Genomic DNA, 16,265 nt, shown 5'->3' on the forward strand with positions numbered 1-16,265 from the left:
GTTTACACTGATATTAGAAAAAATTTCTTCATGGAAATAGTGGCCAAGCATTGGAACAGGCTACAGGGGGAAGTGGTGGAGTCACTATCCCTGGAGATATTTAAAAACCACGTAGATATGGTGCTTAGGGACATGGTTTAGTGATGGACTTGGCAACGTTAGACTTACGTGTGGACTCAGTGAACTTAAAGGTCTTCTTCAGACTAAAAGATTTTATGATTCAATGTTGGGATTTTTTATTTTTTTTTAAGGTTAGATGACATTTCAATTTTAAGATAAAATTAAAGTAAAATAAATAAAGCATTACTGAACTGCCGCAAGTGGCAAGCCTCTTTGCTTGTCTGCAGTTTCTAGTTTGAGCTCCTCTTTTTTGTCCCAGTCTAGATGGATCAGTTTATTACAAATTTTTAAGTTTTGTATGGGCTGGCATTTTGGAGCCAATTGCCTCTTGATTATAAAGTAATAATCTGCACAAATTAAGGATAAGATAGCACTAAAAACTGTGGGCTTTGTTCCAGAAACTCTTGTTCTCACAGTCTAAGTAGTGAGTAACTGTAGCAACTGTAGCAGGTACAGAGATGCCTGCCTTTTTGCTTTTTCTTTTTCTAAATCCCTTTTATACTCACCCACATAACTCTTCATACCCTGTGATTTATCCATGCATTGTTAATCAACCTTATTTCCCAACACCTCTGCCTACACTTATGGTCTATTTTTCTTATGTTCCATAGTAACTTCTGCAATTATGCAAGAAAATGATCTTATTTCATCCTTGGAGGTACATGACAATTGTGTTTAAAAAAACTGCCATCATAGAGCATTGTATAATGATATAATATTGCACTCTCTCTGCTACCTTAGTATTATTTTAACTAAAAATAGCAATAATAGAACATCTGCATTTCCACTTTAGTAAACAAAAAGTGCCCTAAAATTATAAATTCATATAAAAAACTTTACCACAAATATTGGTGTCCAAGAAATATATAAATATTGATATAAAGGAGTTTATTAGAACAACTGCTGCATGAAATGAAGGTGCATATGGGTGCTTTTATAAATACTGGTGCAGATTCCTCAGCTTCTGTCAGATGCTCCAGATGGAACAGAAGAAGCTAGCAAAGGGAGGCAAGCCCATTTAATTTCAGGAATTTGAAAAGATACAGCAAAGCACACATGGGAGTGTTGTGTGTTTCACTTGCATGCTCTTCTATCCCAAAGAAACCAGCAGCGACCTCTAGTTAAAGATGTTTTAGACTGAATCCATCTAGCTAAAGGAGGCTTTAAAGCACTGAAATCCTGAAGTATCTATACGCAGATACACCTGGGAAGAAAACCCTACCTTCAAATATGAGAAATAAAATTTTAAAAGAAACAGCAGTATCTTTTTATTTGGTGAGTTTCTGAAGCTGATTCAGGTCAGAGCCTCCTTTGCAGAACTACACTTGGCAGCAGATCTGACATTTCTTGTCTTCCTATTGGACAAGGAAAAACTGTAAATCATCCCACTGCTTTCCCACAGAATATTTTTTGCAATCCCACATTGGTGATACTAACTACGGAAATGGGTTAACCTTTGCCTTTAGTCAAGTCAGCTTTAAGTCTCCCACTTAAAATCCGAGCCCTAACATCACCTTGATGTTTGCTGTTTTGAAACCTACCTGCCTACTTGTTAGTTCAAAGGCAGGAATGGAAACCGGCTTAGAGACTTAGAATTTTGTTCTCTTTTTATTCAGAGAGCTGGAGTGAAACTGCATACAGAATTCTTCAACTTGCCAAACAGAGCTCTCCCAAGAAAAAAATTACTTGAGCTACCAGAGTGATATTTTATGCAAACAAAAAGGGAAAAAAAGAACCCTAGGTTTGCCACATGTTTCGATAGCCCTCTGCTTGTTTCTTGTCCTTCTGCAATTCTTAAACCCTGATTTCTTTCTTGTGTAAGCTGCAATTTATATGAGTTATCTTGCTCCAGCACTGTGTTTTAGAGAAACACAGCTGACACTGAAAGAGCAGGTGAAATCTTGAGAGTTGTGGATTGATAAACAGGGTAGGTCTGCCCAATTTGGTGTAATGTTTCTGTCATCAAGAAGAGACAGGGCACTCAGCACTGCATTCAAGCTTGTGCTTGCCAAGCCTCTGCCTAACTACACAATGAAGGTCTTATCAAATACTTATGGTCCGAGGAGGCTTGTGCAGTCCTGATTCTTAACAAATGGTTGAGTCAGAATTAGGTTTATAAACTGCTTTGTTTTCTGGGAGGTAATGTGGAGAAGGAGTGGGCAAGAGAGAGAAACATCTGAAGCAAAGGGATGAAGAAAGCAGGGTGAGGATCCCAGCCAGCCCTGCAAGCTACGGCAGGATCCCTCTGCAAATCTGCAGATTTATTACAGCCTCTTGTCACTGAATAATTTTAAAAGTCTGAAAAAAAAAATTGTTAACTTCAAATTAGAGGGAAATTATCTAGTGTTTATTGTTGCAAAGTTTTTTCAAAATTTTTGCAAGAGAGAAAAGAGAATGGGAGACCAAAACCAGTGTCCTCAAAGAAGACTTCGCTTTGACAATTGGCGGCAGAAGAGAAAAAATTGAGTGTAATAGCAAAGTAGCTCAGAGGAGTTCCACAGTGTTGTAAGCACAGATGGAAATTATCCTGGTGTGTAGGAAGGAGAAGAAGGTAGTAGAGACAGCTTGATTAAGAGATGCTCAGTGACCTCAGACACAAGAAACTGGTTTTGCAGGGTTGCTCTGTAAATCAGATCAACAAAATTATCTGAATTAAAAAGGAGCACAAGAAAGTCTTTGTCCTTCCCTCCCCCACTCTTTGTTTTTTGTTAGACTGAGTTGTTTCACTGACACAGCTGATGGTGTAGGCCTATGAACAACTGCTCCAGCACCACTCAAGGAGTTGGTACTGATGCTTGGAGGAGAGGATCTGCTGCCTTGGAGATGAGATGTTTAGCATATCTTCAGAAAGGTCATTACTCTTCAGTACAAATCTGAGATGGGAAAAGACTGGTTAGGCTGCAGTAATTTGAAAAAGCCTCTGAGGTGGAACAGATCATGACCTGCAGGTGCAGCAACAATATGACACTTGAAAAAAATAAGGCAAACGTTTGAGTTATGTAGAAACAGATGCAAATTCCAGCCTATCACACAACCTTCTCAATTGATTTAGGACTCACAGGGTGAATGTGGGGACTAGTAGTGGACATTATGTTACCAAAAAAAGAAAACCAGCTGAAGATAGTTCAGAAGGGAACAGGATAAATGTATGTTCAAAGTGGCCTGTAAGGAAAAAAAAAAATCAAATTATTCTTTTTAATAAACACTAAGAAGATACATGGTAGCTTCCAGCTCAGCAGCATCTTTTTATATACTCCTCAGGGATTAAATCTTTTGTCAAAATCCTCAAGAAACAAGAGAAATAATATGGGGCTAAAACTACAAGATCTGAAGATCTAGCTTCTTGTCTCCAGCCATATTTATAACAAATGCAGGACGAGGCTGCCTGAGGAATGGCGTGAAAGCGTCTATCACTGGAGGTTTTAAAACAGGTTAGACAGGCTTCTGTTGGGAACAATTTAGATACCGTAGGTGCTCCCTGGGAAAAAGGGCCAGTGAGCAGGATTCATGAGGCTGCTTCCCATGTGACTTGGTGCAAGCCTCTGGAATTCAGGTGTGCAGCCTAGCCATGAAAAACACAGAAAACTTGGCCTCACCGCTCCATGCAGTCATGGATGTTAAATACTGAAGTGTGTCTACAGGGCCACTGGTTCTCCCTGCTGCAACAGGAACTTCACATTTTGTGTCGTTCTGCTTCTGTTGTTAAGCAAAACATAAATGATTGCTGCAATTGTGGGGGAACAGTGTTTCATTTTACTTCTAGGTCATTAAATTTCTCATCTTTATTAGTAACAGTCTTCTGACCACCTGTATTACCTGTGCTGAAATGCCTACAGCAGGAGCTCGTAACAAAGAGCCAGGCTCATCGTGGGACAGGATGTCTGCTCTGGGACCAAACAGTTGTGACCCAGAGTAGGACCAACAAGGTGTTCAGAGGGATGAAGCACCTCTCTTATGAGGAAAGGCTGAGAGGACTGGGATTGTTCAGCCTGGAAAAGTGAAGATTCCAGCATGACCTAATTGCAGCCTGGGCCAAGACTATTTACAAGAGCATGTAGTGACAGGAAAAGAGGGAATGGGTGCAAATCTAAAGAGAGTAGGTTTAGACTGGCTATTAGGGGAAAACCCTTTACTGTAAGAGAGGTGAGGCTCTGATCAGGTTGCTCAGTGGTATTGTGGATGCCACATCCCTGAAGGGGTTCAATGCTGGATGAGGCTCTGAGCAACCTGGTCGAGTAAAAGGTGTCCTTGCCCATGGCAGGGGGCTGAAACGAGACGGTCTTTAAGCCCCTTCCAACCCAAACCATCCCATGATTCTATGGTGGCCTCTCGCTATGAATGTCGCTGAGCTCCAGGCCTATCGGCCATACCTTGGCACACCTCTCTCTCATCCCTCACGGTGCGCAGCTCTCCCCGCGCCACCTCAGGTCGGGCACAGGCCGCTCCCGCCGCGCAAGGGCCGGGCGGGCACCGCCGCAGCCCGAGAGGGGCGCGGGGCGGGGCGGGGCCGGCGGGGCGGAGCGGGGTCGTAATGCCAGCGCTGCCCGGCGCCGCCGCCAGTAGGACGGCTACTCGCCTTGCTCGCCCCATGGCGGCCAGCAGTGGCACTATGACGGCCGGGGCCGGGCGGCTCTACGACATTGTGGTGTTCGGCGCCTCGGGCTTCACCGGACAGTTCGTGGTGGAGGAGGTGGCGCGGGCGGCGGCGGCGGCGGCGGCCGGCGAGGGGCAGTTGTGCGGCGGCCGCCTGCGCTGGGCCGTGGCCGGACGCAGCCGCGAGAAGCTGCGGGCGGTGCTGGAGCGGGGGGCAGAGCGGCTGGGTACGGGCCGCGGCCGGGGCGGGGGGCGCAGCGCCGCTGCCCGGGGAGGCCCAGTGGGTCGGGGGTGCGGGGAAGGACTGAGGAGCGAAGCGGGGCGAGCCCCGGCGCTGCGCCGGGTAGGAGTGGGCTCGTCCCGGGCGGAGCGGTGTCGGTGACGGCGGTCTCCGGTGCGCAGGGAAGGCGGCCCCCGGGGAGGAGGTCGGCGTGCTGCTCTGCGATGTGGACGACGCGGACTCGCTGGCCACCATGGCGAGGCAGACCCGACTGGTGCTTAACTGCGTGGGCCCGGTGAGTGCGGGGATGCGGGCGGGGCGGTGTCTCCGCGGCCTTCTCCTCCTCCTCCGGGGCCGCGCCTGGGCTGCGGGTGGCCGCGCAGGAACAGCGCAGCTCTTGGAACTCGAGCCTGGTGTTCCAAGTACAGACGCGTACTGCAGTGGCCGAAGGGTGTCCCACCGCCATCGCAGGTGGTGCGGTTCAGGACAGGTCTCCGCGTTGAAATACAGCCTTGTTGGTTTTCAGTCTTTCACAGGCAGCCTAAGATACTGGTGGTAAAGACTGGCCCAGTGTTTTAGGTTGGGCCAAAATATCAGTGGTGCTGGGGTTAAACATGGAGCTGGAAAAGGGGCCCACAGGCTTGCTGCCAGAAGCACTTGGCCCTTTTAAAACTTACAGTGACAGTATTTGCAGCGCATTCAGAGAGCATCAAAGTGTGCGAGGTGGACGTTGTGTAATGGGCATCTCTTTGAAATTCAGAGTTTTTAAAGAGAATATGTCGAGTGCATAAAGTGTAAAGTGAAATTAGTGGCAGTATTCGGTTGGTCTTGGTGATCTGATTTTATGACAGAAGTCAGGTGCAGTACTGTGCAGCAAGCTCCATTATCAGCAGTGAAGTTTATGTTTTCTTCTCCCCACAGTCCCAATAAATAGAAGTGTTGTTGCATTTTAGCCCCACTTAGAAAAATCGATAGCTGAGGTTCACTTTTATTGCAGAGATGTACTTTAGGTAAAGCACACTGGGTGAGATGTGATGTGTGGGTTTTCTTTTGTTACATCTGGTGTTCTTTCCTTCTATAGTACAGATTCTTTGGAGAACCTGTTGTAGAAGCTTGTGTTGAAAATGGTGCAAGCTGCATTGACATTAGTGGAGAACCCCAGGTATGTGATAGTAAAAAAACCACTACCTTATATAATCAAGGCTCTGCAAAAGGAGTGTTTGTTTAGTATGTTTCATGCTTCTGCTAATGTTTCTGGACATGACAACAAATTCTGACTCCTGATCTATGATTTTAAGATGCAGTAATTATTTTAAAGTACACTATACTTAGTTGTATGGTTTTCTTGCTTTTAAGATAGGAGCCTCTTTGGTTCCCTGTAGAAGTCCCAAATTGCCGAATTCTGCTTCGAGACTCTGTTGTGATTCTGCATAGGAATTTTGTACTTCTTTTCTCACTGCTGTGAAACTTTCATATTACTGACCAGGAGGCATATATATTTGTCAAAAATACTTGTAAGTGCTTTAAAACATGGAAGGTGCTATGATGTGACAGTGAAGCACTGATGGCTAGTATTGGGTATGGCTAAGAATGAATTTCAACTTAAAATATTTGTTCTGGCTGTGTTTCAGTTTCTGGAAGGAATGTACCTGAAATACAATGAAAAAGCTGCAGAAAAGGGAGTGTATATTGTTGGAAGCTGTGGCTTTGACTCCATACCGGCGGATATGGGAGTACTGTACACTAAAGACAAGTTGAAAGGTGACTGGAATAAGTGCATTTTTATGGTGAAAAGGGAATGCAGATTATGCTGTCATCCCATTTTCTAAAGCAGCAGTAGTCCTGTGGAAACTCTGTCAGTGTCTCTTTTTTCCTGCCTTTACCAGGTGACCAGTCTCAACCAAATGTGTTAGAAATTTAAAGTCACATTCCCATTGGATGGGTCATTGGGTAGGGGAGGGATTCATGGTCATGTTGCTCACTGACAGGGCCCTGTGATGAGCCCAGTTGTTCAGAGCATGGTGCTAATAACACCGAGGTTGTGGGTTCCATCCCCATTCACTTAAGGGTTGGGCTCAATGATGCTCGTGGGTCCCCTCCAACTCGGAATATTCTGTGAATCTGAGAGGACAGAATGTTCGGCTGTGAGCAGCAGGCTGCTCCGCCAATGTGTGGATGTCCCTAGGCAGCCTCAGCACACTGCCTCTTGTGCAGTGAGAATCTCGTAGGGAAGAGACAGTGGGAAGGGCTCCACAGATTAGGGGGAAATCAGGTTTCCCAAGTTTCCTTTTTCAACTACAAGCTCTAAGAAGCTGTTGTGTGAATCTAAGTAGCAGGACAGTGCCATGCAGTGCTTTTTACTTTAGTAGCAGCTAGAGGGTAACCGAAAGAGAAGTATATTTAAGAAAATATGTGAGAGGATTTAATTCTATGTAAATAGTATTTGATCCTGATCCCAGATGAGGATACTCTATTCATCAGGTCTGCTTTTCAGTTGGGAGGACCTATAAGAGTATCCAAATGTTTTGCTTTTATGGGCTATTAAAAAGGCTGCTAAATGGGATTGGTTTACATTGGAATCAGCATCCAGTTGAAGAAACCTCAATTCAGATCTGGCTGGAGGAGAAACAAGGCATGGAAATAAGTATCTGAATGTTCATGAGGTTGTAATTTGATGTTTGATACCTGTTTTTAATAAAGATGTCTTTTATCTTGTCCTATTTTGACTTTACGGCATTACCCCTGTCTATCCAGTTGCTTGCTATGTTGAAATTTATCCATACAAATACAGTTTTCCAATCTCAGAGCTAAGCAAAGCAAAACAAATCAGAATTTGGAGGCAAGGTGTTGTTCTGCTGTTCATCGAACTAAGCCTTCTTTGCAAAACACTACTTTAAGCTATGCTGAAATTAAATATTTTGGGATATTTTGTGTGGTTTTGGGGGGAGGGGGTTGAGGATTGTTTTGTTTCAGTGGTGGGTATTTTTTTATTTTGGGTGCATCAAAATTTTTATGTTCATGTTAGCTTTCTCATCATCCTTTATTTTGAAACTTGGAGGAAAACTAAATAACTAAATGTGCTTCTTAATATTACTTTCCTATTTTTTTCCAAGGATTTTTTTTACATTAACTAGATAAGAGAAATGGAAAAAAATAATTAATAGAGGTAATACTAGTGACCTGTATTGAATTAATTTACACAAGAAATGTAATATTTGCTAACTCAAATAGCTGTGTGTCATAATTTACATTATTTTGCTTTGAGAGAAGGATGTAACTCTGCTTTTTCAGCTGATAATGTCAGCAGCCTGCTGGTGTGAGTCTACCAGAGTGTTCTCTAGCTTTGCAGAGTAATGACTCTGTGTGCCAAATAATGTCTTCCCTTCCCTTACAGGTACCTTAACTGCTGTTGAGAGTTTCCTGTCAGTGAAATCTGGGCCTGAGGTTAGTTGGTCTCTACCTTCCTGAAACTCAGGAGTATTTGTGATAACATCACCATAGCCCGTCAGAATAAACTGTTGCTACATTAAGTCAGACCAAGGAGCAAGCTGGCAGGTCTTTGATGATAAGTCTAAGAACTTGATTCTTTAGGAGCTACTAAAAGCATCCTAAGCAAACACCCTTTTGTAAGGTATGTTTGCAGGGCTGTCTACCTACACTTTGCTCTGGTAAACTGTTCCAGGAATTATTTTGCTTTTGCAGAGATGTGGGAAGGATTCTTAACACAAGTGAAACTGTAACAGGTCCACAGTGTATTGCTAGTAGTCCTAGTGTTAGGCTGTTAGGGTTTTTTGTTTGTTGGTGGAGGGAGAGTTGTTTCAATGTACTTCAATGCATCTAATGACAATACCTGTACATAGTAATTGTAATAATGTGTAGTATATGTAATAATTCTAATGTTTTTAAAACAATGCAACAATGATCCAAGCCAGTCTTGATGCCCAGCAACCAAACACTACTGCTCCTGGCATGAGCACCCATATTGCCTTAAAAACCATTTTTGTTCTTAAAAACATCTGGAGGAGTGGAGGAAGCCCATGGAATGGGCTGAATGGGAGAGTAGAGTATCTATCTGTCTGTTAAGGAATAGGGGATACTTAAGGGGAATATATAAATCTATATGTTTGGTATGAAAACATGTTTAAATATATAGCATAAATTCAAAGTGTTGGTAAGAAGAGATTTTGATAATGAGAATTAACTACACTGAGCTGGTTAGAAGAGCTACAGATATATTCAGACCCACAGAATTTAATGTATGTTGCAGATCATGTGGAAGGAGGGGTGGAGATTGTGTCGGGTCTGGCTGATCTGGAGTTCATTTCCCCACAGCAGCCCTCACAGTGCTGTGCTTTGTGTGGCAGCTACAAAAGTGTCAGTAACACAGCAGTGTTCTGGCTGCTGCTGAGCAGTGTTGGCGCAGCACTGAGGCTGTCTCTGCAGCATTCCCGCCCCTAACCTCGTAGGCTGGGGTGGACAAGATCCTGGGAGGGAACAGAGCCCAGAGAGCTGCCCCAGACTGACCAAAGGGATATTCCATACTGTGTGTGAGTTCTGCTCAGCAAGAAAGGCTAAGGGAAAGGAGAAGAGTGGGGGTATGGGGGTGGGGAGGCATTTGTTACTACTACACCTCTGCTTTCATGTGCAGCTTTTGCTTTATTAAATTGTCTTTATCTTGACACACAAGGGGTTTTTCCATCTTATTTTCTCCTCTCCCTATCTTAGCTAGGAGGAGCATTATAGAGTGTCTTGGTGAGCCAGGGTCATCCCACACCATTTCAATATACTATCATCATAACATCTATATGTAGTAATTGTAATACACGTAGTGATTCTAATATAATTATTGAAATAATCCATGAAACCTTTAAATACCAAACTAATTACTGTTTCATGGTATGCCACAAGGGTGTTGGTGTACATGATGGGACCTGGAAGTCAGCTGTCTATGGCCTTGCAGATGAAGACAACCTGAAGAAGCTTCGAAAACAGATAGGATATGCCCCTGTTCCAGTAGTTGGTGCAAAACTTAAAAAAAGGTATAAGCATAAGATGTGGAATATGTGGTCTCCTAAAAGTTCCAGTATTCATGATACAGATTTCTACAGTATTAAATATTAAAAAGATGTATTTAGGACTTTAGTATAGTATGAACACAGATGCTCATCCAGTAGAATTGAAGATAAGCTCAGTTTTACTGATTTTTTCATATCTTACTGAAAAGAGAACATGTCCCAGCATTTACTGGGTCTCAAAATTAACACTTTCTAAAGGGCTTTCAAATGACATGGGAAACTTTTGATTTCAGAATTGATTAGTAGAATGGAGGGAAAAAAATGAAAAGGCTGTTATATTGTTTATTAAATTAATCCTTGATACAGTGCATACAGTGAATTATATTTAGTGATATATATGTTTTGAATTTTGAATGAGCCAGGGATATATTTAGAATTGCTTGCATTCAGTGAAAAGAGATAATGCCACAAAAATTCATGAGAGAAAACTGGTAGTGGTAAGGCCATTATGGTCAGTTTCTTTCAGTTTGTGTGAAGATTGGAACATTTTTTTTCTGACTTAATTTTTTTTTTCATTTGCAGAGGATTTTTGTTTTACAGTCCAGAGTTCAAGGAGTACTGCCTTACATTCATGGGATCTGATGGTTCTGTTGTGAAAAGGACTCAGCGTTATTTGCACACCGAGTTCCAGCAAACACCTGTAAGTTACTGTTATCTGTAAACTGAGTCTTCCATGTGCATTGGCCTGTTTCATGCTACTTCAGACTGTGGCTGATCAGCCTGCCTTTGGCTGTTAACACGATAGTTACGAGGTTGTCTTGTCAGGTTCTCCTGGGTGGTATGTATTTGTAGGGAATAGAAACCTTGAGTCACAGAAATATTTGAAAGGTAGCCTTCATGATAAATGTATTAAGTTCTGTTTCTGTGCAGAGACTTTCGTTGTTGTATCAGCAGAGCTTCTAAAAGCATCATAATTGTCATCTACGGTAGCTATAGCCAGCTCAGGATAGTGTAGTAAATATTCTGGTAAAGAATTCATATGCTGCATTTATATCTTAAGATTTCTATGATGCTTGGGTCTCCAGTGTGCAGAGTAAAAGCAGTGTGAAGTAATGGTGATGGAAAAGATGATTAATTTTTGTTTTCCTTAATTTCCTGAGAGGACATGAGCACCAACAATCTGTGTTACTGCTGTGCAGAATCACAGGCATCAGTAAAGTGATGTGGGTGAGATGGTGCTTTAAAAATATGCTTGGAAGCTGCAAATGAGAAAGGCTTGCCATTGCTGTTTCAGTTTCTCTTTAAGAAAAACACAAAGGAAGGTCTAGGAAAGAAGGCTGAAATTTGATACCAAAACACATATTTCTGTAAAGTTTTCTGTTTTGTTTACCATGTCTGCTCCCTCTTCACTCTGTAGTTATATTGTCTTCCCAGAATGAATGAGAAAGTGAAGCATTCTTCAGACAGTTCCTTAGAACTAAGACAATTGTTCAAGGTCCTATTTAAACTGATATATGTTGTATGAAACAACTGAATCTTGCTTAGGGGGTAGATTGATTTATAAAAATCATTTGATGAAAAAAGGCAGTGTAAATCCCGTCACTGAAAATACATTCTTGCTTCAGGTCCAGTATGGCGCTTATGTGACTATAGGTGGTCTTGGCTCTGTTATCAAGCTGATGTTTATGGGCATGTTATTTCTTCTTCTGGTGAAGTTTAACTTTGGAAGGAAACTTCTGACAAAAGTAAGTTTTTAAAACAGAAGACAACTTAGTGTTTGGAGATATCTTTTTTTTTTCTCCCTCTAATTTACTGTTGGTCTTTTTTTTGTCTTCTTTTTTTTCTCTCCTCTACAGTACCCGGAATTTTTCTCTGCTGGACGCTTCACAAAGAAAGGACCAACCCAGAAGCAGGTGACTGACTGTTTCCTACCACAGTTACAGAATACATTTGTTGTATATAGGGGGAATAGAAATTCAGTGTCAACTGCTTAGCCTCAAAGAAATAATTTCTAAATGAATCACAGAATGTTCTGAGTTAGAAGGAACCCACAAAGATCATCAAAGTCCCAGTTCCTGGGCCTGCACAGGACACCCCAAGAGTCACACCATGTCCCTGAGAGTGTTGTCCAGGAGCTTTTTGAACTCTGTCAGGCTGGTGCTGTGACCACTTTCCTGGGGAGCCTGTTCCAGTGCCCAACCACCCTCTGGGTGAAGAATCTTTTCCTTATATCCACCCTAACCCTCCCCTGACACAACTTCAGGCCATTTCTTTGGGTTCTGTCACTGGGCACCACAGAGAAGAGATCACTGCCTGCCCTTTCTCTTCCTCCCACAAGGAAGCTCTAACTGCAGTGAGGTCTTCCCTCAGTCTCCTCCTCTCCAGGCTGAACAGACCAAGTGACCTCAGCCGCTCCTCATACAGCTTCCCTGCTAGGCCCAGACACATGTTGTGTGTGCCTGTTCAGATAGTTATTGCATATTTAAATAATGCCTTTTGGTCTTAAACATCAAAGCAGGTGTAACTCCAATGAGGAATAAATGGATAATGTTGCTGGGCCTGATGTATTCCTGTGGATGGCTCAGAGCACTCTATCAAAGATGATGACCAAGGGAGACTGATTAGCAAAAACCCAGGACTGAAAGTCCTGAGAAAACAAACAGACTTTAGTACATGGACAGTGCCAACAAAGTGGAAGCAATTAAAAATTTAGATTATACCTTTTAAGCAGCAATTCAAAATAACTCCTCTCATGTTTAAATAGATTACAGTGTTTGGCAGGATTCTATATATAGAATTTGGATACTTATATCTACTACTTGTGCTTTTCTGGTAGTAACCAGTTTCTCTTTTGGTGACTATGCTTTTCTTGTCCACTGCAGATGGATGGAACCTCTTTTACAATGACTTTTTTTGGTGAGGGTTACAGTGAGGGACAAGATCCCCAGAATGGCAAACCAAATGTGAAGATCTGCACTGAAGTGAAAGGACCAGGTATGTGTTAGTAGCAGCTGACTGTTTCTGCCTAGCATTCCCTGCTCTAAAATACATTAATGATTGCACTGCTTTTCCTTTCACCCTTGAGAAGCACTTGCAGCATGAACAAAGCCAACAGCCTTTACAGTGTATTAATTTGGATACTAGAATTCATTGTGACCTGGTTTTTGAAATAGCCAGTTCACTTGCATTCTTGTCATTCTCTTTCCTCTGACTTTTCCTGGTCTAATTTTCATTTATGCAGAGCAGACCTATTGAAGGAAGAGGGCTTTAGGGATAGTTTTTAGTTGTTACAGCCTAGACTACTTAGTACTTTATTTCCAGTTCCCTGAGAGAACTTAAACAGGTCTGGTGTGGTATAATTTCTAACTATCACATACTTTTGTTCTGGTTATTCCTTGAGGGGAGATAACACCTGAAGTTTGGAGAGAGCAAGAATGTATATTCAGAAAGGAGTTACTGTAGCATAGCTTCTTTAAATAATAGAGATGTGGCAAAATGCAAGTCTTTCATGGTAAAATTCTGAATTTAAGCACAGGATGGGGAGAGCTCTTGCTGTGTCAGAGAGCCCTCTGTCACCATGATATAGTCACTCACAGTTGTATGGTTAGATGCCATTATGTGAAGCAGTATTTGTCTGGATTAGATCTTAAGGATTTCACCTGCTACTTGGTCTGGTTACTAGGTAAATAAAAGCTGTTCTTAAATAGGAAAAAGCTGTTTCATTGCCGAAGACATTATTCTTCAGAATGCTGTAGGGAAGAGCAGGATTACATTCTACATTTCAACACACTGTATTTCACTGGGGGGTTTTGCTTTGGTTTATTTTTTTTGTCAGAGCCTGGGTATATTGCTACACCAATTGCAATGGTTCAAGCAGGTCTGTCTCTCCTGGAAGATGCTGCTTCTCTGCCTAAACGGTAAGTACCTTCCCATGCTGAGCAGCTTGCTCTCCCTTAAAGCTACTGTGTGCAAATGTTTCTCTTTGAAAATACAGTTAATCAATCCTGTGGATTTGTGTTACTTCACCTAACTGGCTGATTTAAAGCCACTTTCTCTTCACCAGCCCATCAGTTTGAAAGGATGGTAGTCATAGGCTTTTAGTCAGGCCTTTGCATCAATGTCTTTATGTTCAGTTAATGAAGTGGTTTTCTATAGTGCTTTCTGGATGCAGAAATTAATCTATGGGTATAATCACCCTGCCAAATTCCTAACCCATTCTCTTCTCAGATAAAGTGGCTTTTTTTTTCTTAGGCAGGCAGGGAAGCACATCTCTAGCTTCATAGAAAGGTGTCCCTCAATCACTGTGCCACTAATGTTTTTCCTTTTTGATTTTCACTAACAGGGGTGGTGTATATTCTCCAGGAGCCGCCTTCTCCAAAACAAAACTGATTGATCGCCTCAACAAGCGTGGTGTTGAGTTCTCTGTTATTAGCAAGCCTGAAGTCTGAACTCAAAACAACTGTATGAACTAACACCTTTCCTGGGTCTAACTCTAATAAAACTCATTTGGCTGCAAGGGCCTAATCATAAAACAGTTTCACTGTGCTATTGTTTGCAGCAGAAACAGAAGAAAATTTGAATTAAAAGCTATAGTAGTATTTGCTATAGTGAGCAAACCCCTAAAGGGTGGGTATTGAGTGTTAATTCACCAATATATTAAATTGGTAACTTCTTGGGTACTAATTCTGGAATTTTAATCTCCTTCATCTAAGTTCCTACTTCATGGACCCACTATAGCATCTGCTTCACAAGTAACCATAGCTGCCTTGCTTTGTCCCATTCTGCAACTATGTAAAGCAGGCAGCCTGGGAACACAAGTGCCTTAGCAGATGGAGCTACTAGTTACCCTTCATGTGTGCTTGGTATATGTCTTTATTAACATCTTCAATTAATCTTTCCTTTATTTAATAATTGTTCTTAGTGCAGATCTATCTACTTTCTGTAGTTAGGTAAGTAGTCATGAACTGTATTGTGCTTTTGCTTCTGTAGAGAAGGAGGCTTGTTCTGTTGATTGTTTTTGGAATCTGACCTGATGTGATCCAGGTTCTGGGTGCACTGGCCTGTTTCACACTACTCGCTACTGTGGTTGATAAGCCTGGTTTTTGCTGTTACCATAAGAATTATGAGAGTGTCTTGTCCTGCTGTCTGATTTCTGGGTTTGCATTTGTGGGCAATGGAAGCATTGAGTCACAGGAATATTTGAAAGGCAGCCTTCATGATTTTCAGGAGTTTGAATACATTAAATTTTGTTTCTGTGTAGAGGCTTTTTTTTGTTTTATCAGTAGAACTTGTAAAAAACCATGAAAATTACTCTGAAATACATAAAGGTCATGGAAGTCTCTATCTCCCTCAGCTGCATCACCTTCCCCTTTATTATTCTGAGGCAAATCACTTACAAATTGATGCTTTATAGTATCATAGCTGTATTAAGATTGCTTTATGGATGTAGTTCACTATATGGTGGTGTTTTAGGTGCTGCTTCTCAAGTTTATGCTGTCACTGCACTGTTGTCAATAACCTAAAGTTAAAAGATGTCTGTCAATGATTTATTCAGTACAGACTAATTTCACTCTGAGCTAGATGAAAACACTGAAACGCTGCTTTTCCTTTCTGCTCACCCCTGAATGTGAAACATACATACCTACTCTGTACTAGCTTACAGCTGAGAGTTTGTGTTTGAGGCACAGGGATCAGTGCAGTCCCTGTGTGCAATTCACATGCTCTGTTTCTGATATATCTGTTCAGAACTGACCATTTGCCCTCCAACAGAGTAAAATACAGTTGGGTCCCCAATAAACAAAAAGCTTCAGTCATGACAACAGAAAGTTAATTTTTCAAATTTCCTGAAGAAACAAGAATATACCATCTTGTTGTCTACAATGTTCTCTTGTATCCCAGTAATTTTTGCAGTTTCTACACTGCTCTTTTAAAAGGCACACAACCATTACTCCACATGGCAGCATTTTCAATTACTGTATTCCAGATGCCAGGCAACAGAGCAACAGCCACAGCTTGTTTCTGCACTAATTAATCAATCTGCACACAAGATAGAAGGACTGTAAAGTGCTGTAAAAATACATCTCTTCATGTAGCACTGTTCAGGTCTTCCTAGGTCAGAAATGTTTTACAATATTGAAAGAGTTAGAGGGATGAAGCTAGTTCAGTAGTATAGATGATATTTCATAACAAGAAAAAGGTTATAACTGAGTGAGATGGCAATGATTTCATTCAGGTAGGCAAAAGCAAAAAAAGCAGAACCAAGGGCCCGTGTCAGGTGTTACTGCCTTGCATGGTAACAGTTTGATGCCAGTGACTGG

The 16,265-nt window shown here is 41.9% G+C and overlaps 1 protein-coding gene across 1 annotated transcript; it reads left to right on the plus strand.

Moving 5' to 3' along the window:
- Positions 1-4,648: 4,648 nt before the first annotated feature.
- Positions 4,649-15,207, plus strand: SCCPDH (saccharopine dehydrogenase (putative)). Its single transcript, XM_005526877.3, has 12 exons — positions 4,649-4,940; positions 5,116-5,228; positions 6,015-6,095; positions 6,565-6,694; positions 8,328-8,377; positions 9,842-9,972; positions 10,531-10,648; positions 11,574-11,693; positions 11,805-11,861; positions 12,831-12,942; positions 13,784-13,865; positions 14,291-15,207. Exons 1-12 carry the CDS (start codon positions 4,652-4,654, stop codon positions 14,394-14,396), a joined length of 1,389 nt encoding a protein of 462 aa, XP_005526934.2. The 5' UTR covers positions 4,649-4,651; the 3' UTR covers positions 14,397-15,207.
- The last annotated feature ends 1,058 nt before the right edge of the window (positions 15,208-16,265 follow it).

The sequence above is a fragment of the Pseudopodoces humilis genome, chromosome 3, assembly GCF_049639895.1.
Source record: "Pseudopodoces humilis isolate 2021_Gansu_Grassland_sample_001 chromosome 3, ASM4963989v1, whole genome shotgun sequence".
Classification (NCBI taxonomy): Eukaryota; Metazoa; Chordata; class Aves; order Passeriformes; family Paridae; genus Pseudopodoces; species Pseudopodoces humilis.